This window comes from Rhinolophus hipposideros (assembly GCF_964194185.1).
Source record: "Rhinolophus hipposideros genome assembly, chromosome: 14".
Classification (NCBI taxonomy): domain Eukaryota; kingdom Metazoa; phylum Chordata; class Mammalia; order Chiroptera; family Rhinolophidae; genus Rhinolophus; species Rhinolophus hipposideros.
The window spans coordinates 63,835,055-63,862,100 of record NC_138060.1 but is presented as its reverse complement, the minus strand read 5'-3'; the positions used below and the strand labels follow the sequence as shown (position 1 = coordinate 63,862,100).

The 27,046-nt window shown below is 43.3% G+C and overlaps 1 protein-coding gene across 3 annotated transcripts in view; it reads right to left on the bottom strand.

The window, feature by feature from the left end:
- The window catches only part of SUMF1 (sulfatase modifying factor 1), an 85,825-nt gene that overhangs the window by 12,119 nt on the left and 46,660 nt on the right, over positions 1 to 27,046 (bottom strand). The window contains exons 8-9 of one of the 3 annotated variants that reach the window (XM_081073309.1): positions 12,624 to 12,683; positions 2,672 to 3,686 (exon numbers count right to left, since the gene is read on the bottom strand). In XM_081073309.1, coding sequence (XP_080929435.1) covers positions 3,576 to 3,686; positions 12,624 to 12,683 — 171 coding nt within the window. In that variant the 3' untranslated portion in view covers positions 2,672 to 3,575. Of the gene's footprint in view, positions 1 to 2,671; positions 3,687 to 10,963; positions 12,462 to 12,623; positions 12,684 to 27,046 lie in introns of those variants that run through there. The other 2 variants (XM_081073310.1, XM_081073311.1) reach the window with 2 other exon arrangements.

Sequence of the window (27,046 nt, the reverse complement as noted above, 5' to 3'; positions counted from 1 at the left end):
TCATTTTTCCAATAGAAATATATGGAATTTTTGTGCTTCATGAAATGAGTCGACTTTTCACCATCTAGGTTGAGAGCGGCACCCCACAGGCTGGGTCTGGCTGCAGAAGCAATTTATTAGGTCTTCACAGTGGTTGGGATTTTTCCATCTGCACTGGTTGCCAACCCGAAGAGCTCGGGAGCCTTCACACGAACATGTGGTTGTACAACTACTCTTGGAAAGTGGACGAACGAGCAGTTCTGGGCCCGTTTGTGTGGCAGCAGTGGGCGAGAGCAGAGTGGCTGCAAGCCCTTCCAAACGGGCACCACTCACCCTGGACTGCGTGAGCGAGGCTCTGTACCACGGGCCCCTCCGAACAGCAGCCGGCAGGTTCACTTGCTAAGAGAAGTGCTGCCGCTGGGAAGGTGAGTGCTTGTTGGAAGGAAGGAAGAAGTGCGTGCAAAACGTCATTTTATAAAGACAAAAAGAAATCCCGCACTAGCCTCTGGGTGAACTGCCTGAAGTCTCAGAACAGAAAACACCACATTTCCACGTTTTTTTAATCAAAATACTCCTTTCATTAACTCAGCTGTGGATTTTACCACTGGCAGCAATTCTGCGTGCAGCTTGAAAACATGATCTGTTTTCACAAGGTGATTAGCAAGAGGACTAGAATTCTGAGGTCCTCGTGGAAGAGACGCCCATTGCCTTATTTTCTGTCGACAACAGAATTCTCAGTAAAGACAGTGTGTGGAAAATAGAATTTACCAAGACACTAGTTTGGAGTCACTACTCCATCATACCCCAGCCCAAATAAACACTTACTGAACAGCACCTTCCATTCCTTATTCTCCTGAAAGGTCAAATGGACAACACTGATGCCTTGTCAAAAAAAAAAAAAAAAAAAAAATCAGGGAGGGGAGAGGAGGAAGACAAAGAAAAAATGTCTAAATTGATGCAGATATGTATTCCACTTTAAGCTGTAGGCGGAACCACACAAACTTTGAGGCATCAATGTAATTTGACGTTTTCCGACAGGGCAAAGTGGCTCTGGGTCGTGGTACCACCACCCTCAGTCCTTGTTCCCTACCGCTTTCTAATCCTGTTTGCAAGGTTTTGTGAAAGGAGGTCTGACTTGCTTCCCACTCAGCTCATCATGTACACCCCTGATGATAAATTAGGATTGTCCAGGATTCGGGATCAGGGCAGATTTGAAAACAAACCTCAAATTCCCTCCACGCTTCAGTGAGGCAGGAAATAAAGAGTTAGAAGCACAGACCCAACAAAAGTGCTCCTTGCAAAACAAAGAAACAAAAGCTGAGCGTGCAGATAAAGATGCTGCAAAGACCCCTTTAAAAAATGATTGAGGAAGAAGTCTACACATGGGTGAGGTTTTGACTTGGTGCAGGCCATCTCCATCACAAGCAAACGCCTTCAAGGGGCCCAGCGCTGACGGCGGCAAGGCTGTGACCTGGCTACAGATCCCACTGGAGCTTTAACTGAGCTGGCTTTATTAGGAGAGCTATTATTTTGTCAGTGCTCCACTTACAAAGTTCCTTCAGTTTTGAGTGGTCTGCCTCTAGCCCTACGGTTCCCCACGTCCCCTGTTTTTGCATGCAATTTTGCAGGAGCTGAGGTTCTTCAGGAATGCACAGATGGCATTAAAGCTGAGATATCATACTGTCATCCTGTTGGCCTGTTCATATGTCGACATGCAATGTTGTACAGTGCAGTGGTCGCAGCTGTCTGTAGTTTGGTAGACTCTTTAGTTGGTAATACAGAAATGTGGTTCTGAAATGAAGAGCTTGTTACGATTTTGTTTAAAATGCTTTCTAATATTATGCTGCTGCTAAAAATGCAATTCTAAAGACAAAGCCAAAACACACCAAAAATATTTATGCTGTGTAACATTAATTAGCAAGAGAAGAATCCAAAATATACACAGTACAAATATAACCATGTAAAAGAAAAAACATAAGCAGGTGGGAGGTAACAAGTAAAAACAAAAATTCTACTGAGTACTGGTAACTTTAAGAATAAGATACGTACCTTATATTCTACATTAGCTTTTTCAATTGAGCAAATTTTTGCTTGTTTTGCTTGGAATTAATCAATTGGTGAAAGTTCACAGTGAGACATTTCACATCCGCAAACTGACAGATTAATAAATGCCTCAACACCCTGGCACCACAACTAGTTTTCACAACAAATGTTTTCATGTTCTGAGCCTATACATAAACTGGCAATCAAGTGTCAGTTGAGCACTTAAAGACAAGCCATTTCTTTCAAATGGCAGGCTAGAAATGTCTCAGGGGTCTTCTAGGGCTGGGGGATCAGGATGGAGTCCTGATGACAGGGACCTCTGGTGAAAGGCCACCACTCTAAAACAAGGGGCTTTCCGGGCATGTGCAGCAGCTGTCGGATTTCACAGGGTCACCCACCCACCCACCCAGGCAACACCCTTGATGTTGCCTCCTCTACTCGGGCAGCAAGCAGCAAGGTCATGGTAAGGTTCCCTGCAGAACAGCCTTGCTCTTGGGAATAAAAATTGCCACAGACTGCTCACGTGTCAAAGTTATCAAGTCGCTAATGGACACGAAAGTTTTCTAGCAAACAAAACACACATCATAAAGTCATTTCTTTGAAAGAAAACACAATGAGGAAAACACAAAAGGGACCAATGAGCCTGAAGGATGATTTAGCAGGTACTAGTTTATTCGACACAGTGCATGATTCAAAGCGACCGATCTCCCACAGCCAACTCGATTTCCTACATCCCTGTTACAAAACACTGGATACCCTGCGTGTATTTCATTCAAGGTTCTTGTTCCTTCTCTCCTGCATCTGATTGTTCCACGTACCACACGTTTCACATCCACCGAAGGCTTAGGGGAGAGAGGGAGATACGGCTTGTAACTGCCCCCTGAGCCAAAGGCACTTAATATTAAAAGATAAAGCACAGTCGAGTCACCCCACAAACACCCGTGTGTTCAGAGAGCGGAACTTGAGCACACCGTCACTGGCCCACGTGGGATTCATCACAACAATGTAACAGACACTCATGTCCTTGAAAAAACAAAGTGCAGTATGAAAGTAAAGCGTCGTCACCGCCACCCCCATCCTTTTCTGGAAATAACACATCGGAGAACTCTTTACATGATTGGTATCAGCCAGGTTCACACATGGAGATAATCTGTCATCGATTCTCACTATGAGGTCACAGCAGAACCTGAGCTCGTCACAGAACCTGTGAGGTGCAGAGCCTCAGGGCCTGGACAGGGGAGGTCAGTGGGAGGGCCCGCGGGGTCACCCCGGGCAGGGCTGGGGGAGAACGCCGGCCTCCGGAAGCCGAGCTGGGGTGCCCCACGCAGTCCTCCTGGAAAAGGCTCTGCAAGGTGAACCGTGGCGATGAGCTCGGGGAATGCACCACCGAGAAGGCGCGCACGCGGTCGGGCGGGCGACCTGGTCTCCCCACGGGGTTCCTCCGGCCACTGGGCGGGCGTGAAGCCGCCTTGGGGCGGGCCTCCGTGCCTGGCCGCCGTCCGAGGGAAGCCCGGCGAGGTCCCACGCGGCCTCCTCTGCTCTCCTCTGGGCGCCTAGCCGGTGCCGGGCGCGCGGTCGGCGGCGCAGCGGAAGCCCAGGTTGGAGGCCGAGCTGTCGGGCGTGTTCTGGCTGCGGGCGGCGCAGCGGTACCTGTAGCAGTAGGACTGCAGAGAGCACAGCGTGAGCGGAGCGCGCAGCAGGCCCGGCCTGGGCGCCACCCCCCGGGGCCGGGCCGGGCTCGGCTCGGAGCGGGGCGGGCAGCGCCACGGGCACGCCGCTGACGACCGTGCAGGTGACACGAGTGGGCAGCCGTGAAAAATCATGTTTCTATGCAATATTTAAAGACACGGAACCTGCTCACGATACAACGTTAAATGAAGAAGTCGGAATACGAAACTCTATGTGAGGTGCGTAACTACAGGTGCTGAAGACAAGGGCACCCCGATACCAACGGTGGTGACCCCCAGCGGGCGGGCTTCAAACTTCCACACTGAGTCTATGATGAACGAGCTCAAAACACGTCTGCGGGTTTTGTTGGAAATAGATAAAGGGTCTTGGAGTCGGCAAACTGGGGCCACAGCTAAGAACGCCCAGACGTGTTCCAAAGAGGACAGAGGAGCTCGGCGCTTGGACTCAAAAGCACACCCCTGAGCAGCAGCAGCCCTGCGTCCTTCGCTTAGGATTGGCCCGGGATGCTGTCAGCCAGGATGACGGACGCCAAGTGGTCCGGAGCCGGGTGCGGGGAGGTCTGGCCAGTCCCGGGTCCGGACAGTAAAGCGTCGTCACCGCCACCCCCATCCTGCCCGGCGTGTGTGTGGGTGAGTCCTTCAGAGGGTAACCAGAGGGCCATCTGCAGGCCCACGTGTATATCCAGGCACTGACACGGGAATGGAAAGTGCAAAAATGTTTAAGTGCCCAGTTGAGTTAGAACTAGAATGGAGTCGATCCTCATGCCTCGACCCTCGTGATGTTAATCATTTTAGCCTCTTGGTCAAGGTGACTCCATTATATACTGTGTTTCCCCGAAAATAAGACCTAGCCGGACAATCAGCTCGAATGCATCTTTTGGAGGAAAAATTAATATAAGACTCAGTCTTATTTTACTATAAGACCAGGTATAATATTAATATAATAGTGTAATATAATATAATAACGGGTCTTATATTAATTTTTCCTCCAAAAGACACATTAGAGCTGATTGTCCGGCTAGGTCTTATTTTCGGGGAAACATGGTATATTCATTATCTTCAATCTTTCCTCACATAGGTTACTGTTATAATTCGAAAAGTTATTTCACATTTAGAATAGTATTTGACATTAAACCAAGTGATAAAGCTTAATGGCAACTGAGAAAAATATTAATTCAGAGCAACATTAAGACACGATTTCACACCTGGCAAAGTGGCAACCACTGAGCCACAGGCCTAGAAATGTCCAGAGGAGGAAGGGTTGTGGAAAACATTTTTTTCAATACGGTGCTTTGGGAGTTTAAATCATAACTCATAAAGCTACACATTGGTGTGGGGGGGGTTGTTTAGCGTCTTTTTCTTTGGCATGAGCAGAGTCCAAGCGCACGAATGCCCATGGACATCGAGCGCCTGGCACAGGCCAGGCATTTGCCAGGTAGCACGTTTATCTGAGAGTTCACTTCATTTTAACAGCCCGAGAACTTAAATACGTCACCGAGACGACAGAGTTGTGATAGGAAGTGGACTCAAACCCAGGTCTCACTGTGCGCTGGCCTCCCTGGCGAGACTGTGTGCTAGATGTAAGGTATCACATCCCACGCTCGTCCGCACCCCCAGACATCCATCCTGCAGGCACACACAGACCTGCACAAGTAAGAAAGCCTAACATAGGCCCGGCCACCCAGTAGGTACTCAGTGAATACCCACAGATTACTTGATTTGAATATTTCGAAAGTTTCCATATTTCAAAAAATAACCATGCGCAGAACTCTTAGGTCCTAGGATTGCTCTTCAAAGTAACAGAGAATGACAAGAAACTACTTGTCCTGTACCATGTGCACCAACCCTGGGTTGGCCCAGGGGAACTCCAGTCCCCGCCCACTGGTTAAAGAAGCTGCACAAATCATCACGGGGAATAGCTCAGGGACTCATGAAGGAGAGACCCTTTGTGGGGGGAGAATAGGTCAGCACAAAAGAGGCAGTCTGTTTTCTTAATTCTTATTACTCTCCTTTCTTTCCCAAAAGTTGAATGTTTCCAATCTTCATAGAACCTATCTAAAGCCGACACAGGAGTTTCCCGGGGCACTTCCACCATAAAAAGAAAGACGGTACTTTACCTTCTGTAGATGGTGAAACAATAGCAACAATTTTCTCATTTTCCCTGGGGCCGCGGAGAAACCTAACATATTACCAATATCCAGCAGGCGAAGGGAAGATGAATAAAAACCATGCCTGAGAGAATGAAAAAAAACGGTGGCATCGGCTACAACCTGTGACTGGCATGCGATGGAAGCTCTAAAACGACTAGCCGTGACCACGCAGGAGGGTGCAGCAGAGCCTCGTCCCCTACCCCTGGGCTGCTGTGAAGCGACACTGCTTTGGTACTTCTAGAATCAAGCTGGGGGGGTGGGTAGTCCTGCGCCCTATGCTCCCAAGTCCTGGGGGAGGCAGGCAGCCAGAGGGGACATTCTTGTTCCATGACTAACTGTACCACACCTGGCAAGAAACGACCAAGCGTTTCCTGATTGCCTGCCATGCACACCCACAGCGGACGGCCAAGTCCAGGCATGAGTGAGGACACAGGGGTTACACATCAAACGGCAACAAAACACTTCAAGGCCAGAAGGTTCTGAGGTTATTACTAATTCATGTGAAGGGACGTCCCTTGTAGAATTACAAGACTTTTGGAAGGCAGTACTTGGCCGAGCGGGATTTACATGACTCTGGGTGGCAGTGGTCTCCTGATTTTAGTAAACATACTAACAGCCAGGACAGCGTGTTTCAATACGTATTCCTGAACCACCACCCAGAGATTCTGATTCAGAAAGTCGGGTGTGGGGTGAAAATTTGGCGTTTCTAACAAGCTTCTAGGTGCTGCTGCCACTGGGCCCATGGGACACAATCAGTAGCACTGATTTACAGGATTTAGAAAGGAGAAAAGACAGTGCCCTTAGTGGAGAAAACAGTGATATCAGAGGCATGAAAATGGAAAAACTCAGGCAAGTGAAGAAGATATCAAGGCCCTGTTTGATTACGTCAGAGCATGGTTTATTTCTTCATTGACTTTGAGAGTTGACCATATGCTCCATGCCGTTCTGCGCACGAAGGATACGACACGAACAAGACAGATGATGCATCTGTAATCAGGAAGCTTCCAGAAGCCGTCAGACAATAAATAACCCTGTAAATTACAGGCTGTTTCCGGGAGTGGTCAGCTTGGAAGAAAGTACAACAGGGGAGAGGGCCAAGCGTGACTAGGTGAGGACTTGAGATAAAGTGGCCTAGGAAGGCCTCTCTGTGGGGGCACCACGCAAGCTGAGTTGCCCAAAGGTTTGGACAATGAGAATTCCAGGCAAAAGCAATGGCTGGCAGAAAGCTGATAAATGATAAAATGCAGGAAACGCGGGTGGATAAAAAGGACGCCGTCAAATTACAGGCCGTTGTCTCAGTGGAAAGAGGAATTGGGGCTTGAAACAAATGGAAATCGTGACAAACATTTTGCTAATTTACTCACCAGGCAAAATCTAAGACTCATTAGCTATTTAATCTTTGGAAAAGCCTTCCTGAATCTGTTCCCTAATTGATAAAATGGGGCTCTTAATGGAATGTTAAATACTCCATCTTATCTTTACGTGAAAAAGTAAAGCACTAGACACGTGGAGGCACTGGAGCTGTTACTTTCTGATGAACATGACACTCCAGTACAGAAAGGAACTCGGCCTGTCTTCTCTGACCTCTGCGGGTTAACCTGCTTCCTCACTGAAACAGAAGCACGAGCCAGCTTCTCCGCAGGGCTTCGCCATCTTGTTTTGCAGATGATACGCTTGCCAGCAGCTGAACGTGGGTCTGCACTTACTATGCAAACGCGAAACTTATTTGCGATACAAATGGGAAGTTGGGGGATACCTCTGCGGATAAGGCACAGGGCTGAGGCCTTTGTGAGATGGCATGTTTCTCTATGGAACTTCTCTCTCAAATCACGTAACAAACATGCACAGGCTGTGCTGACCCTGACGCTCTGTTCAGAGGGTTCTGAGGCTGTGCCATAAGAAAGGAGAAGAGAGCCACGCAATCCAGTGGAAGACGTTTCCCGCAGCCATGTTTGAAGCTCCTGGTACATACAGAATAATTCCATTTGGGGAACGAAAAACAGTGCTCCGAAAAGTTTGGTAGAATACTATTAACAGTTTTCTTTAGGAAGGAGGACAAATGATTTTGTTTTCATTTTTATGTTTATTATTTATTTTCTCATTTTCAATGCAATGAAAATGTTTTGTTTTGTGTAACAAAAAAACTTAAAATCAGTAACAACAAAAAGAGCTAATCCTTTATTAGATCACAGCAGTCCCTAAAATCTTCTCTTAACCTAAATGGCTGTGAAGAACTAACCCCTAAAAGAAAGTCTCACTACAAGTTGGTCAAAGAGGTCACGACCATCACATGAGAAACCTGTCAATTCACATCATCATTCCACTTCACACGTACTCATTCACTCAGCAAACATTAACCAATAAGTAGTTCATTTTAAATTCCAATAATGGGTAACTAATGGAATATATAATTAAAGAGGAAAATGGCCTGATTTTAAACGTCCTCATTGCTCTTTTTTTCCAACTCTACTTTTAGCACCAGCAATGGTTATTAATGATGTTAGATCTCAGAGTGGCTGAAATATGGGTCACTTTATTAATTAAGAACAGAGGTAGTGGGAAGGACCTGCTTAGCCCTAGTTCATCAAAATGGCTAATTACCGTATGAAATTGATCTCAGTATCTGTGCTAAGAATGTGATCCTGAACTCAAGAACAATCCACTTAAGATAATGACCTACCAGCCTTGGGGCTTTGAAGTCAAGTGGGACAGCAACGTGGTTTTGATGAGAGGAAGACTTTTAGGGATAAAGGAAAGCTTTAAGGCAATTGTAGCTCACTATAAACAAAATCATTATTAAAAATTCACACAGCAGAACCTAGGTCTCCGGATTCCCCACACACTGACTCTAGATCAACTCCCTTTGCTGGTAACCTTGCTGTAAAATGGGGGGAGGAGGGGGATTTCCTCAGTGTAGTGGGTTGAGCTAAAGACCTCACAGAGATTAATTTAACACAGTCAAGGACAACAACTAATGTTTCTTGAGTACTTACTATGTGAACCATCCTAAGAACTTCACATATATTAATTAATTCACTTCGCCCGCCCAGTAGTCCTATGGGTCGGTATTATTGGTATGTGACTTGTATACAGGAGGAAAAACTGAGGCAGAGGGACGCTAACAGTGTGTCACATGGCTGACAACTGGTAGATCCAGCCTTACAGACGTTTCAATCCCATTCCAGAGTCCGTACCCTTAACCTGAACCCATGTTGCCTCATAGTTTTTCTTTCTGTGCCCTCATCTCCTTGTTGAAACTGTACTTTGGATGGACTTTCAAAAAGTTATGAATAATCATCAGAGATTATTTTAGTCATGCAAACTGGCCCTGGCCTATGATCAAAAGTAAGTAAACTTTCTAAGCAAGGTGATTTTTTTCAAAATGAATTACATTATTCTTTCTTTCTTTTGATTTTCACCTATGCCTTAAGAATTACCAGGACTCTGCCTATCTAGTTAGGAGTTCATTACCTACATCCTTATTCAAAAGGGAAGTAGGGAGAAAAGCAATCTAATTACAATAAAGATGATGGTTAAGAAAGATGGTGTTAACAGCGAGTTGTATCATGAGCTAGGCACTGTACCAAGTGCTTATATACCTGGTCCGTTCCTTCCTCATGAGAACCTTACAGTAGGTGCAACTATGATGTCATTTTACAGATATGGAAACTGAGGCTTCGAAAGGTTAAGCACCCAAGGTCACCAACTAGCAAGACGCAGCTACAGAACTGCAACCTAGATCTAATTCCAGAGTCCACACCTTAAAAATTTAGTCATAGCTGCCACTTTTAATCTACTGGAAAGGAGAAGTGCTCTGAAAGTAATTCATAACCAACACTGTGCTGTTTTTCTGTTATTCTCTGTTCTGGAATGTTCTCTTCATCCTTCTGAGTCTGACTAAATAAAAATTTACCCTTCAGGTAGACTAAAAATAGTTAAATATGCATATCATAAACGCTAAATCAATCACTAAAATTTTAAAGCAAAGAGCGATAGCTAATAAGCCAAAGGAGAATTAGAGTGGTGAAATAAAAAAATAAAAAAATACTTAATCCAAAAGAAGTCAAAAGGGGGGGGGGAGAAGAGAAAAAGAAACAAAGAACAGATGAGACAAAAAGACAAACAAAGATCAAAATGACAAATTTAAACCCAATCATATAAATCACATTAAATGTAAATGGTCTAAACAGCCAATGAAAAGGCAGATTATGCCAATAAATTCAATACCTCAGATGAAATGGACAAATTCCTTGAAAGACACAAACTCATAGATATTAATCAAGAAAAAACAGATAATCTGAATAACTCTGCAGTTATTAACTAAATTAAAATTATGGTTAAACTCTAGGCCCAAATGGTCTCACCAGAATTCTATAACATTTAAGGAAGAAATAGCTAGTTCTACATGAACTTGTCCAGAAAATTTAAGATGAGGGAATATTTTCCAATTCAATCTATGAAGCCAGCAATACACTGATACCAAAACCAGAGAAGAAAACTGACCAATACCATCATGAACATAAATACAAAAATGTTCAACATCAAATCCAAAATATATAAAAAGGATAATACCTCATAACTAAGTGGATGTAATCCAGAAAGGCAAGGATGGTTTAACATTTGAAAACTTAAAATCAATGAATGTAATTCACTATATTAACAGTCTGAAAAAAAAACCAAACACATAAACATCTCAATAGCTACAGAAAAAGCATCTGGCAAAATCCACATCCCTTTCAGGTAAACACTCTCAAAAAGCTAGGAATAGAAGGAAACTTCCTCAAGCTGATAAAGGCCATCTTTGAAAACACTGCAGCTAATATCAACTTTAATTTTGAAAAGTTAACTATTTATCCCCTAAGATTCTTACCTCAAAAATGAGGTAAGAATGTCTGTCCTCCCCACTCCTATTCAACACTATATTCAAGATTCTATATAAAGCAATACAGCAAGAAAAAATAAAAGGCATCCAGATTAAAAAGGAAAAAGTAACATTGTCTATATTCACCACCTATGTAAAAAATCCAATAGAAACTACAGAAACATTACTCACAGATGAGTTTAACAAAGCTGCAGGACATAAGATAAATATACAAAAACCAATTGTACCATGTAAATGTATTTATTAAAAACAAATATTAAGTTAAAACATATTTTAAAAGAATAAACTAGGAAGCCTATAAAAATACAGACTTAAAATAAGCAAATAAACAAGAGATGTTAAACCAGACACATTCATATGCATGGCATTGGCACATTTTAGTGTTCAGGCTTAAAATGTTTCTTATACACTTCATTTTTCTCCATTGTTTCTTGAGGAAGAATCTTCTGGTCCTCAATTCTTACATAGTAAATGGAATCCCAATTAAGAAAAGTGCCATAGGTCAGAGACATAACTGGTGGAAATTAGGATTTTGAGATACTATTGTGCAAAGAGAGACTCACATGTTTTTCATGGAAGTCGAGCTCCCCAGCAAGAGGATTCAGATACTCTTATAGTAACAGTTTGAACTAGAGAAAAAAATCTGGGACTAAAGACTGATGTGTATATACAAACACTTAAAAGTACTGGGACAGCCTGGGACAAGGCTTTTAACTTAAAATTAGAATTTTAAAAATAAATTTGTCCACATCTTGTTACAAATGTAGGCGTAAAGCATATAGTGAACCCAACCAACTCTATGAACTTCCACCCAAATAACTGGATTAAAAATTCTAAAAAATGCAATAGAAAAACACACCTCCAAACTCACATATATACATAATCTAAAGAGGTCTTCTTTAGGCCAGTGGTTCCCAAACTTTGCTGTGTGTTATCATCACCTGGAGAGTTTTAATTTCCTGATGCCCAGGTCACATTCCAGAAAAATCAAATCAGAATGAAGCAAGAGAGGAAACAGGCATCTGTATTTTTCTAGGTCCCAGATGGCTAATGTGCCAGCAAGTCTGAGCGCCACTGTTTTAAGGCGAAGTTTAACAAAGGCACCATTATCAAATTAGTAACTCGATTTGGAGCCACGATAGGTGGTTGTAAGTCTCTAATTGCCTGGACTGACCCAATTACCTTGGGAAGTGTCTTGTAATAACAATTGGCAAAATTCCACCCTTGCACAGGAATAGAAAGACAGAAGCTGAAGTGCTGAAGACACTAAAAATATATGACTTAAAGGAAAAAAGGGAGAGAAGTGGCATTCGATTTCCAAACTCCTTAAAATCGTTACTCGTGAAACACCGAGTCACTTCGACTAACCAAGAACAGGCAGCTCTGACACTGAACTCTTGGCCCAAAGAGCAGAAACTCTCTCTGAGGTTGAGGCCTATTTCAAAGCACTCTATGCCTAGGACACCTGGAATATTTCCATTCCACACAACCCACCCTCCACTTGTAACTCTCACCTAAATCTCAAAGGAAAATCCAGAAATTTACAGGGGTCTCAAATGAAACAAGGGCATTACTCCAGACTTACATGCTGGAAAAGGTACATAGACCTGGTTCATGGACAGGGGTCTCTCAAACGGTCAAGCTGCAACAGACATCTTGGAATTCGGTTGCCAACAGGTCACTCGCAACCTCTGCTTCCTGTACCACGTTTCCCCGCACCTGTGCCCAAACTTGAGATGATTAGCCTACTTTCCTTCTGGCTTCACTGGGGACAGGTATGTATTAGCGGAACTGGGGGGGAATATCTGGGGGCTACTATTTACCGCAGATCTTAAACCTGCTGTTACAAGACCAAAACAAGAGTTTAATGACTTGACTTACCTTATGGCACATGTAGGAGCCACCTTTCTTCACCCGGTCTTTCCCAGAAGGGGGGCCTTTCTGCGGAGGGAGAGAACTCATTAGTCCAGAGAGCACAGATGCCCCTCACACAGTGGGACAGAGTCCATTTCAGTCCAACCAGCTCTCTCGTGGCATTTCTGCCCTGGGCCTTGCACCTGCACCCATGTCCCCCCGCCCCGTCCCGAATGCCCACCTCTCTAAATCCTATCCATCTTCTAAGGTTCGGCTCAAGGTCCCCTCCTTGGTGAAACCTTCATGACCCCGTACACAATCCCACCTCTACACCCCTAACAGCATTTCTCACTTCTCATGGGTGACAAATAAGCTGCTTGGCGGCGTCTCCTACCTACATCACCGCCCCATGCTGACATGCAAATTTATCCTGTAGTGCGCCGATCATAATCGGCTTGCTCAACTCGACAGGCGAGCCTCTCTGAATTATGCTTTTACAATCCTACTATGCGAAACCTAATAAACCCTTTGCTGACTGACTGAATTTGCTTTTTATCTCAAAATAATTTTAGGTCAGATTTATTGGTATAATTTACATACAGTAAATTTTTTAACCTTCTTAAATGCACACTTCTGATGAGTTTTGGCAAATGTAACCACCACAATGAAAACATAGAATGTAGTTTATCGCTTCAAAATGATTTACGTAGGGCTCACTATGAGACAAGCATGGTTCTAACTACTTTGCAGATATTCTAACAACTTGCGTCATCTCCATAACATCTGAGGCAGGTTGAGCAAGTGGCAGAGCGTGGATTTACAGGCAGCCTGGCTCCCGAGTCCACTGCTCCCAGTTTAGAGACCAGGAGTGCAGGAAAAGGGGCTGGAGTCAGAAAACAACCAGCCACGGGGTAAGGCTGTTTCTTCTACGGAGAGCTTTGGATAAAAGTACAATGGAAATGAACATCTGGAAGCTTTAGTTACCAGAATTAGAGTCTCAGCATCAGGCAGAGAGCATCTACCAGGCGCAGACAAGCTGCCACAAACCAGAACCACACCTGGGAAGTCTAAGGAAACTAGTAGGATTCTTCGCTTTTCCTTTGTTATGCAAAAAGTCAGCTAACCATGCAGCGGCCTGCTCGTGGTTTACTGAAAACAACAGAGGTCCCATAATACCTCCTATCTTAGTTCCCCTTTTTTTCTTGTCAACTACCTATTGTCAAAGGCCCAGCCATAAGTGGCATTAGTTCAAGGAACCATGTTTTCTCCAATGGCTAATACACTGACTTGCAAATACCGACGATGTGAGCAGAAGTTTGTTTTCTAAGCATTTCCAGGTACTTAAAAATGGTCACACGCTGAGCCCGTGGCTAGTCTTCATTCCCTGGCAGGGCCACCATATTTCCATGACTTTAATATTCAATGTTACACTAATAATCTTTTATTGATTATAAACAGGCAAGCTAAAAATGAGAAAAGGTACACGTGGCAATGATACTAACAGCACAGCTTTCGTCCCTAGAATATCTGCCATCTGACAGGCGCTACATCTGAATCCACTGGGTGAGTTAATTATTCTCAACAGTACGATCAGCACCGAGAATTCAGTGAAGCAGTGAAGCCCCCCGCCCCCCCGCAGTACCACCATCGCAAGGGAATCCATTTTCTTCCTATCAGCCTTCTTCACTGTCCAACATTTTTTTAAAGAAATTCATTTATTTACCTATAGTACTTTAGAGAGTACATTAATATGTAACATATATCTTACTACAGTTTATATCTATATCAGTTACATATTTATATCACTTTTGTATGGATCAGTTTATATCTTATCAGTTATATATATTTATATATTATATATGTATACGTGTGTGTGATCCATGACAATATATAAAACATCATTACTGATGTTACTTTACCAGTTCCAGTGAAGTATAAAAAATGCACCTCCCTTTACGTCCCCTTAGCCTCTCCTGTTTATAATTGTATTAAATACTTCCTCTAAATACACTTAGAAACATATCAGGCAATACTATAATTTATAAGGTTTGATGCTTCGACCATCAAACAAAATTTAGAAAATTCGATAGAAGGAAAGCCTATAGAATATATCCTTATTTCTTCTTACTGCTTTCTTGCTTACATCATGATGTTGAAAATCCCTTCTTTAATCATTTCCTCTCAGTTCAGGGAAATTTCCTTTAGCTATTTCTTTTGCATAGGTCTGTTAGTGACAAATTCTCTGTGTTCCTTTGAGAACGTCTTGATTTCCTCTTACTCCTAAAAGACATTTCACTAGATAAAGAATTGTGGGTTGGCATTTGTCCTTCAACACTTACAAAATATCATGCCCCTTCTGGTCTTCATTAGGGTCTCTCATGAGAAAGCCACTATCGTTCACAGCGGGCTTTTTTCTTCCCCTCTAGGTAAGTTGTCATTTTTCTCTCGCTTCTTTCAAGATTTTTCTTTGTCTTTAGTTTCCAGAAGTTTAATTGTAATATTCTTGCTATGGATTTCTTTGGATGATCCTGTTTGGGGTTCATAGCCTTTGAAATCTATAGGTTTAAGTCCATTCCTAAATTTGGGGCGTTTTCAGCCATTATTTCTTTGAGTTCTCTTTCAGCCCCACCCTCCTCCTCTGCTCTGGGACATCCATGACACAAACGTTAGATGATCTTTTGTCATAGTCACAAAGGTCCCTGAGGCTCTGTTTATTCATTATTTATTTTCTATTTTCTCTCTGTTGTTCAGGTTGGGTAATTCCTATTATTCTAGTTTCCAGTTCACTGATTTCCCGCACCCCACCCCACCCCACTCCACCCCCGTCTCTTCAATTCAGCTGTTGAGCCCATTCACAACGCTTTCACTTTGGTTATTCTAATTTTTGGTTATAAAATTTGCATTTAGTTCTCATTTATATCTTCTATTTCTTTTCTGAAGCTTTCTATTTTTGTTTGTTTTTGTTTTTTTTGTTTCAAGCACCTTCATAATGGCTCACTGAAGTATTTTTATCATGGCTGCTTTAAAATCTTTGGCAGGTAATTCTAATATTTCTGTCACCTTTGTGTTAGCACCTATTGAATGTCTTTTTTTCATTTAGTTTGGTATCTTCCTGGTTCTTGATATGACAAATGATTATTCAATTTGTCGGATATTTTTCATTATGTTACAAGACTCTGGATCTTACTTAAACGTCCTGTTTTAGCTAACTTTCTATACCACCACATGGGCAGTGGAGAGGAGGGAGCCATTTTATTACTGCTAGGTGGAAACAGAAGTCCAGGTTCCCTGCTCAACCTCCACTGACACCTCCAAAGGGACTTTCGTTACTTATTGCTGGATGGAGGTGAAAGTTCCAGCTCCCCACACGGTCTCCACTTACAACACAATGGGGGTGGGGGCTCATTACTTCAAGGCAATGATGAAAGTCCTGGCTCCCTAACTGACCTTCTGTGACACCACCCTGGCAGGGGTAGCATGGCACCTCAATAAGGCCTCATTAGGGTGCTAGTCTAGGCTCCCCACCTGGCCTTTGCAGGCATGGGTGGGAACACGGTGTTTTCTTGTGGTGTGTGGAGTGGTTACTGCCTAAAATTTTCTATATTGCTAGACTGTGCCTTTCCTACTTGCTCCTTCAGCTACAGATAGCAGGCTTTTATTGGGACTTTTCGTCTACATCCATTGGCATTTGTGGGTTGATGGCTTCTTCAGTTCCAAGACTGGGACAAGTGGGACAACAAGAAAATCCATAGAACTCACCACCAGGTCATTCATAGGGTCCCACGGTCTTCAACTATTCTGCCTTCTTCCCACCTTTCAGGGTCTTCTTATGTTTCTTTTATATGTAGTGTCTACAGTTTAAATGGTATTTAGTGGGGAGAATAGGGAAATGAACATCTACTCCATTTACCCAGAACCAGAAGTCAGACCTCCTTCATCTTCATCTTTTAAAGAACAGTTTTGTTGGATATACAATTCTTTGTTGATAGTTGGATTTTTTTCAGCACTTTGAATATATCACTCCGCCATCTTCTGGCTTCCATTGTTTCTGATGAGAAATGAGCCATTCATCATGGATTGTTGCCCTGAATGTAATAAGGTGTTTTTCTCTTGATGCTTTCTGATTTCCTCTTTGTTATTCAACAGTGTAACTCTGATTTATCTAGGTGTATTTCTCCTTGTGATTATCTTAGTTGAAGTTCATTGAATTTCTTGGATCTGTAGATAATTTTCATCACATTTGGTAAGTATTTAGATCACTTCTTCAAAAATGTCTTGTCCCTTTCTCTCACTCCCTTTCCATCTGGGACTCCTATTATTACACTTGTGTTGGAATTATGTTGAAATGTTTAATATTGTAGCACAGGATTCTGTTGATTTGTCTCCGTATTCTTTTTCCCCCTCTGTTCTTTAGTTTGAAAAATTTCTCTTGATTTATCTTCAAGTTCACTGATTCTTTATTTTTCTTTTTTCTTTTTTTAAAGATTTTATTGGGGAATGAGAACAGGACTTTATTGGCAGGACTTTATTGTGGAACAGTGTGTACTTCCAGGACTTTTTTCCAAGTCAAGTTGTTGTCCTTTCAATCTTAGTTGTGGAGGGTGCCATTCAGCTTCAAGTTGTTGTCCTTTCAGTCTTAGTTGGGGAGGGCGCAGCTCAGCTCCAGGTCCAGTTGCCGTTGTTAGTTGCAGGGGGTGCAAACCACCATCCCTTGTGGGAGTCGAACTGGCAACCTTGTGGTTGAGAGCCCGCGCTCCAACCAACTGAGCCATCCGGGAGCTCAGCGGCAGCTCAGCTTACGGTGCTGTGTTCAATCTTAGTTGCAGGGGGCAGAGCCCACCATCCCTTGCAGAAGTCAAACCGGCAACCTTGTGGTTGAGAGCCCACTGGCCCATGTGGGAATCGAACCAGCAGCCCTCAGTGCTAGGAGCACGCAGCTCTAACCACCTGAGCCACCGGGCCGGCCACGTTCATTGATTCTTTCTTCTACAAATTCTAACCTGATACTGAGTTCATCTAAGGAACTTTTCAGTTATTACATTTATCAATTCTAGAAATATCACTTGGTTGTTTACTCTTTTTTTAATCATTTCCACTTGTCAGTTATGAATCCCTATTTGTTGATTCACACTGTATTTTCTACTAATTCTTTGAATATTTTCCTATAGTTCTTTAAAAATAATAGCTGCTTTTAAGTCTTTCTTAAATCCAACATCTGGGCATACTCAGTCAGTTTCTATTCAACTAACCTTTTTTCTTAGTATGGGTCACCCTTCCCTGTTAGTTTGCATGTTCATTATTTTTAACGTAAAAACTAGAAATCTAGATTATTTATATACACACATATATATAAAATAGCAACTTTAAAGTCACTGTGTAAGGTCAAATCTCTATAGTAAATTCCTTATTACACACACACTAGTAGTTCTACTTCTGACTGAAGCAGGACTGATAGAGTTAATAATTGTTGAAGCTGAGTTGTACATTCTCTCTACTCTTACTTATTAGCATTTCCATAACAAAATCCTAAAACAAAAACAAAAATCCTCATATACTCATATATGCTAATACAGGCAAAGACTCTCCTTATTAAAAAAAAAAAAAAAAGTCATTAAAGAACTATTAACAACATGCCTGAGGAGGAAAGAAAGGAGAGGTTGGGAGACAAGGGTGTGAGTTTTTCACCTTTTGAAATTCACATTCATGAATTATCTATTCATTTTTCAATTGAAAAAAAGGAACACACTCAATGAAGCAATGAAAGGCTCTAGCATGTATTGGTTCTGCTTCAGTGACACTCAGAGATGATATTGTTTATTAAAACTTAAAATCATCTTTTATTTTGCATTTACTATCTCCTCATCATAATCAGCTCTTACTACTAAATCGCACAATGCATTCTTCAAAGCAGGAAACAAGGGTTGGCCTCTGAAAAAGGATTAACCACTACATTATAGACTCTCTTTTCACCCCCATCATCCTTTCAAGACTCCAGTAAGTGAGGCACCAGTCCAACGCTATGCACGTGCTAGCTGACTGTTCACCTTTCAGCTATTGTCAGAGTGTGGACAGGTCTGCAAAGACTCTTCGCTTTAAAAATATTGAGACTATTCCTTTTAACCCAAAAGGGAACCCAAGCTGAACGGAAAAGTTGGGGACAGTGGCTTTACTCCTGGATGACAAGATCTAGGTTGCTTGAAATCAGAAGATGCTTTTGAAATGAGCGACTCCAGAAGCTCCCATCTGAGCTCTTTGGATCTAAGAAAATAGAAATGGAATCTCTTGAACTTGTACAAGAATTCAAAGAGACGTTTAAAAGATCTCATAAATTTAGCTATGAAAAAGCTGCTCTGGCTAAACAAAAAAGATGTTTTTTAGGCCCTATGACTTTCTTTCCTTACCAACATCATTTCTCACCATCTCCCCCAGGACAGTAAGTTTCTCATGCCCCCCCATCCCAGTGAGACACTTGATTCTTTCCGCCTAATATATCCATCCCCACTGTTCATGAAACTCCTATTCATCTTGCAAGATCCACCTCAAGTGTTTTAATGAAGAGCACGGGCTCTGGAGTCAGGCTACCTGCCCAAGTTCAAGTCATGGCTCCGACACCAATTGTGAGACTGGTCTAATGAGGTAACCCTCTATGTCCTAGTTCCTCCCCTGTAAAATGGAGACGATAACAGTTCCTACTTCACTGGGTTGATGTGGGATTAGATGAGATAATTCATATAAACCACTTAGCAAGAACCACAGAAATCGCTTGACCCAGTTTTCCTAAGGCCAAACCCCCAAAGGGAGTCCGAGTTCTATTAGAACAGCTGACATGTTAACAACGCTGTAGAAGTAAGACAGATTACTGCATATTACAATGAAATTCACATAACCTATCACAGCATGCACAGGTTGTCACCACAGCATCAGATTCAGCAGGACACAAATATTTTAATGATAAAACCAGCACAAAAACATTCTGGGGGCTGTAGAAAGAGTGGAGTGAACTTCACCTCAAGAAGCTTTTAAAGGTCTGAAAATGTGATTTGCCTTTGTCCTACTTTCTCTCCATTGGCAAGTTCAAATGATACCACAAACAACTCAGCAGAACACTGAAATTCATTATTTTCAGTTGGACAACGGTTGCTAGCTTTTATTTAATAGCATTTCGGAGAAGACACAGCAATCCTGGGAATAGCTTAGGGTTTTAAATATTGTTTCCACCTGCAGATTAGATACTACTTCACCAACCAATGATAACACGAATAGCTTTGAAAAAGCAATGGATACCCAGTCAGGGATCAAATTAGGAAAGGTCATACCTATTCTTTGGAGTCTTCATCAATATCACTACATTCTACCCATCTGCTCAAGCTAGAATCCTGACGAGTACTTCCCAATTCCTCCCTCTCCCTCACCCCCACATCCAGCTGGTCTGATTAGTTCTACCTTCAAAGCAGATCTTTAACCGATGGCAGCTATCATCTCCATGGTAACCACCCTGGTCCAAACCACCATTTCTCACCTGGACTACAAAACAGCCTCCTAACAGGTCTTGCAGCTTCCAAAATGGTACCGAATAGGAGGACAATAGTATTTGTAGAATAAATAAAAGACTATGCCATTGTGAAAGAAGCAAAAGAAAAAAAACACATACTGTATGATTCCATTGATCTAAAACTCTAAAAAGTACAAACGAATCTACTGTCACAGAAAGCAGATCAGTAATGCTTGGGAAAGGGAGACAGGCAGGAGTAGGATGGAGGAATCACCAAGGGACACACAGGAACTTTTGGGTGATGGATGTGTTCACTACCAAGATTGTGGTGGTTTCATGAATTGTGGTGGGTTTTTGGATCAGCATATACATAAATGATAAAACTGTACACTTTAGATGTACAATTTACACCAATTATACCACAATAAAGCTGGGGTTTTTTAAATAAAAATACACAAAAAAGATGGTGTTTTTAATAAAACATAGTGTGGGATTTGCTTCAAATAATCCAGGGGAGGAGGGGAGCAGGGATGAGTAGGTAAAAATATAGATAAAACGAGATCACCACGAGTTGATAAATTATTAAACCTGGTTACTAAGGACATGGGGGTTCAATACACTATTCTCTTGTTTTGCATGTTTAAAATTTTCTATAATCAAAAACAAGTTTTAAGTTAAAGGAGCGAAAATCATAAGCCAGGAAAAACTAAAACTAAAAGGAAAAACTAAAAGAAGAAAACTGACTATGCCTTCCACAGCCCCAAAATGCTAGGAGTCAAAGACCTCCCTAGAGGTTTAAGGACAGGGGATACGAGTTTAAAAGCACAGATTTCAGTCTGCACTCGCTAACCCTGAAATGCATGCATGCTCCTTTGAGAGTTAAGTCACCCTTGCCCTGGTTGGCTAAAAGCTGGGCTCTCTTGCACACTTGACTTCTTTTCAAGCCTTCAAGCTGTCAGATCACACGGGTTCCCACAAGCACGGTTCCAGCAGCCTGGAGTTTAGAATAAAAAGCAAACAATCTTGCTGCACATGTGAAGCGCTTCACACATACTGAAGCAGGTCCTACAGCAACAGGCAGCTCAGAAACACACAAACAGGGGCGGCATTGTTAGTTCTTCTTCTAGCCTCTGCCCCTGTGTCTCCTGACAGGAGTCTTCTCAATCACCTTAACCATTTCTCAAAGAAAGGAATTCTGCCTACATAGGCTTAGACCCTGCGGACTCGGTAGCACCTCACGTGATTCTCACAATAAGCTTGGGAAGCGGGAAATCTCATTATCCCCATTCTAAGGATTAGGAATACTGAAACTCAGAAAGCCTAACAGTGCAGTGGCCAAGGTCACAGACTAGTAAGTGACAGGGCCAGGAGTTAAGGTCCATCCCGCCTCTGAGCCTGTCCTCTAGGCACAGCTGCGACGCTGCCCAAGGTGGTATGCGACAAAAAGTCAAACTCCCAACAAGTCACTTTGTTTTCACACCACGTCAAACATGACGAAGGACTTTAAGAGTAGGTAGCTGAAACCATCACTACTTCAAACAAAGCCTTTGAAACTGTGTGGTTTTGTTTCTCTCCCGCCACAAGGATCACTGAGGGGATGGACCCCAGGTAGATGCAGACATTGCAGGAGGAGAGGAAAAGGAGGGTGAGTCCCCAACAAAGGTCAGAAAGAAAACTAGAGCTCAGACCGGAGGAAACAGCCCGTGGCGCAGCCAAGCACACTGACAAGCCTGCAGGATTTTCTCTGTAAACCCCACAGGCCGGTGTGGCGAGGACCCTGCTGGAGACAGGAAGGAAAACGCCATTTCCTCCAGGTACTGGTTTCACCCACGCCAGGTAAAAAGGAAGAGAGTCTTCAGAACGGTGTTGAACTTGCTCGCACTGTGGTGGCTTTCCATTTTCCAATAAAAAGTGTCACTTCCATAGCCCAAGGTCCTCAGTAACGATTCCTGCTCCTGGGGTAATGCATAAAACTGTGTATTTAAACGACTGAATCTTATGGTAACAGCTAAGACTTACTGAGCACGTATTATAACCAGGGATTGTTGTTAGTATTCTTCATCTTCAAAAGGCTCTCCTGAGGCAGGTTCTGTTATTGGTTGGGCTACCATATATTTTATTGTCCAAATAAGGATATGTTTGGGGATGAAATGGGGTGCTAGTCACCACTGTGCCAGGCCCAGGCAAGAACCAGCAATGTCTGGACACGCAACCATCAGCCACATTTTAAAACAGAGAATTAGCGAACAGAAAGGTTAAATGGTCCGTCCAAGGTCACACAGCTAGCAAGCTGTGGAGCCAGGGTTCAAGGCCAGGCCGTCTGGCTCCAGGCGACTCTGCCATCTGCTTCTTGTGAGCTGATACAGTATCGTGTTTTTGAATAAATCATTCTGCTGCTCCAGTTTAAAGCGCACAGATTTTTCTGGGTTTCACAAGTTCACTGCAAGAAAATGGCTAAAACCCAAGGAGAACTATGAGTCAAGAGTTCATTTTTTTTTTTTAAATAATGACATGCGTTAGCTTTTGGATGGAGCTGCAATATGTCCCTTGTTAGATGTGCTTCTCCGGGTGGACTTCTCTCAGCATGTACCTGTTTATTTCACTCAGGAATAAACCTACATTTAAAGTAGCAACACCTACCACTGAAACAGACATGCATACTTAAAGTGACACTGCAGACATCCTTCAGTTTCACTGGCTTGAACCCCACTAGGTTTGGGGGTCTCAACCTCATACTATAACAGCAACTGTTCCAGGTCACAACCCTGCTTGGTAAAGTCTCCTCTTTGTGTGTCACTGGAAAGGTTTTCAGAAACCTCCAAGGAAAACTCATGTCCCAGCCATAAAGTGGTAAGTAGGAAGTTCATTTTCCTTTCATGACAAAGTAACAGGTGCCATAAACCTCAGTGTCTGGTGGGTAGCCAGTGTTCTGCGTCTGCACTAGACAGGCAGCTGCGCAAGGCCCTACGGTAATAGTGTGTTTCCCATCATCCCTCCTCTGCAGTCCCTCTGTGACCACTGAGCATGCACTCCCGCTTCCTATATCCTCCCTCAGACACCTGCCAGGCCTGTCTGTCGACCATTTTGGGTCTCTTCAAATGACACGTCACTAGCCAGGCTGAAAGAGCACACCTCCCTCCACCTCCATCACACCCACTCCTCTTGGCCAACACATCATCTTCCTAGCTGTGGTCTAATAAAAAAACAAGTACTTGGTCTCTGTCCCCAGTTCCTGGCACAGAGTTCCTGAAATCCTTGGAATTTCCTGAGTGATGCCTTTCTTTTGTAAGATAATGACATGTCTCATATCTCTGTGGTATGGGGGGGGGGGGCACGGGGAGGAGTACATGGCTTCAGGATGGGGCCTGGTGGCCAGAAAGACCAAGCCATGATTAGACGGCTGGAAATTTCAGCCCCAACCCTGACCTCCAGGGAGGAAAGAGCGGCTGGACATTGAGTTTAATCACCAATGGCGAAGGATTTAATGAATCCTGCTTACTTAATCACCTCTAAAAACCACTCAAGGATGGTATTCAGTGGGCTTCTGAGTTGCTGAACACATGGGTGTGCCGGGAAGGGGGCACGCCCGGAAAGAGCAGGGAAGCTGTGTGCCCCGACTCCCACGCCCTGCCCTCTGCAGCTCCTCCATTTGGCTGTTCCTGACTTGTAGCCTTTCTATTAACCACTGGTTGTAAGTGAAGAGCTTTCCTGAGTTCTGTGAGTTGTCTGGCAAATGATGAGAGCCGAGGAGGGCATCCTGAGAACCTCCAAATCTGTAGTCCATCGGGCAGAGGAGTGGCTAACCCATGACCTCACTTGCAGCTGGCATCAGAAGTGGGGGCAGACCAGCGGGACTGAGCCTTAGTGTGCGGGGAATCTGCGGGGTCGGTGTGAGAACCGAACTGAACGGAAGGGCAGCCTCGTGACGGCCAGAGAGTTGGAGAGTTGGTTGTTGACGGGAAACCCACACACATTTGGTGTCACAAGTGTTGTGAGTAAAAATAGTTCAGCCCTTTATAATTCATCGATATAAAAGCACATCCTGGCCTTACCAGAGTCTACGAGTAGAAGGTACGAGCAGGGAAACTACAAAGACCCGGCAGGATGAGCGGAGGCGGGGCACTGCCAGGGAGGTGGGAAGACCAGCATCAGCCAGTCCTGTCACTCCACTCGGCCTGAGCGTCCCCACTGGGGAACTGCAGCTGCTGCCCTGGAGACCTGAGGAGGCCCTGTCGTCACCACCATTCAACATCCACTCCCTCCACCTTGAAGCTTCGCCACCCCCGTCACTTCACTTCCTGCAGGGTCGCTTCCACAAATTCGTGCCAAGAGGGGAGACAAGCAACAGTCTTCTTTCAAGGGCCTCACTCAGAGACCTTAACTGGTTTTTCAAACTGGGGTGAAACACGCTTAACATAAAATTTACCACCTTAACCATTTTTAAGTACACAGTTCAGTGGTACGAAGTGCAATCAAATTGCTGTGCAACCATCACCACCAGCCATCTCCAGAACTCTTTTCATCTTGCAAAAATGAACCTCTACCCATGAAACACTAACTCCCCATTCTCCCCTCCCCCGGGTCCCTGGAACCCACCATTCCGCTTTCTGTCTCTATGAATGTGACTCTCTAAATACCTTATATAAGCAAACCCATACAGAGCTGTCTTTTTGTGACTGGATTATATCACTTAGCATAATATCCTCAAGGTTCATCCACGTTGCAGCAGGTGACAGAATTGCCTTCCTCTTAAAGGAGTATCCCACTGTATATGCAGACCCCATTTTCCTTATCCTTTCATCTGTGGACACTTGGGTGCTTACACCTTCTGGCTGTTGTGAACAACGTTGTTGTGCAAACATGGACTGATATCTCTTCAAGACCCTGCTTTCAATTCTTTGGGAACAATACCCAGAAGTGGAATTGCCGGATCGTATAGTTCTATTTTTAATATTCTGAGGAACCACTGTGCTGTTTTCCATGGCAACTGCACCATTTTGCATTCTTACCAACAGGGCACAAGGGTTCCAATTTCTTCACATCCTCACCAACACTTGTTACTTTCTCTTTTTAAAACAGTGCCCATCCTAGCGGGTACGAGGTGACCATGGGCCTCAATCTTTGTAACCACTCTACCCAACTTCCAGACAGAAGGAGAATGAGAAGGAAGAGCAGTGAGATCCCTGGAAAACGGTTACTACTTGGACCAATAAAATGGTACGTACGTATGATCTGTTCAAGAGGCATGGACTATAATAATCGTCAAAATAAATGGTAGTTTTTCAACAAAAGGCCATAAAACATCTGTGTGCTGAAAACCAGTCAACATAAACACAGAAGAAGCAACTATTAAGAGGAAATAAGTAGCAGCCTGGATCTCTGCAACAAAGGACTAACCTTCTCATCACCTGCTAAAGACTGTACACAGACTAGTGGAACAGGTCATCTAATAATGCAGGTGGTCCTTAATTTCAGAAAGCTTAATACGCTGACGGACAACACAAAAGAACATTCATGGTCCCCATTCTGGGTGGACTCATTCTAAAGCATAGAGAAATCAGTCTGTTTTACCCTAAACAATGTCTGGTACCCAGTAACATCATCCTAAAGAAAGGTGACTTCTGGGTCAACTAAAACCAAGCCACCGACACCCCAGGGTACAGACTACGTACGAGTGCTGAAAGGTTTGCTCCAGACTCAATCACTTTTCATCTCTCAGAATAACGGTGTCAAGCTGTTTAGTCCTATTTGCAAAGCCAACTATGGCTCTGAGCACTGCTTGAAGTGAGAAAAATAAACACATTTTAATCTTCCTAAGGATTTCATTTATCACATTCTGTCATACCCACAATCTCGCGTCCTTCAGTGACAACTCATTAGCGAGTTACGCGAGAGAGTAAGCAATTAGCTTATACCAAATGGTATGTGGAGTGAAACATGACTTCCAAAGAATTCTCAAAGACTGCCATGATTTTCTTTTGGACACTGGAGAGTGGACAAGTGCTAAGGGCCCAACTCCTCTGTAACTCTGGCCCCTTCATCAGAAGCAGTGTTTACTTCCGTCAGTGAGTATGAAGTCAAGACTGCCTGGAGAGGAGCGTAACTGATACCAGATGGTTAATCTCCTTTCCACACCCTCCAAAAGTCCACAATAAATGTTTCCCACGAATTAAATTTCAAAGTGAGGTGTCATTCATAGCTTGCTGGTTTACTGTATTTAAATTTCCGCTACACATACAACAGCAGTCATAATTAAGATTTATGAAGTGCTTCCCACATACCAGCCACTACAATAAACATTTTCTTTGTGGTATCTCCCAGAAACCCTTCACTAACTCCACAGGGGGTATGACTATTTCCTCACATATAAATGAGGACGCTAATGAGAATTTAAGTGATTTGCCCCAGGTCATTCAGCTGGTAGGTGGCTGAACTAGGACACCAGGTCTGACTCCAAAACGGCACGCTTCTAACCCTCACACTATACTCCTCTTTCCGTACAATAAATCCTTAACGCACGTTTATGTAATGACGTGTGTCTGCTTGATTCCTCAGCATATGTCAGCTCCACGCGAGCAAAGGGGTCGTGTCTACTGGATTCCCGGAACCCAGCACACTAGTCTGCCATCCAATAGATTGCCAATAAACTTCGCTGAATGAATGAATAAATATATAAAACTATATATTTATATAGAAATCACACACGTGGATATGTATACCTATGTCATAAATCTGTCCACATATCCACATTAAAAAAATCCCCAGAATAATCTGGTGAAAAAGACAACTGAACAGTTCTATTTTTCTCTTCTCAATAACATGGTTTTATTTCCAGATCCTTAGGGAAAGAACGAATGAGTCACTGTGGCACAAGAGTGACAAAAGGTAAAGCTACAGAGATGGAAAACGGCACTACATTACTTTACAATTCACTAATAAGTCAAATGTTAGCTACGAA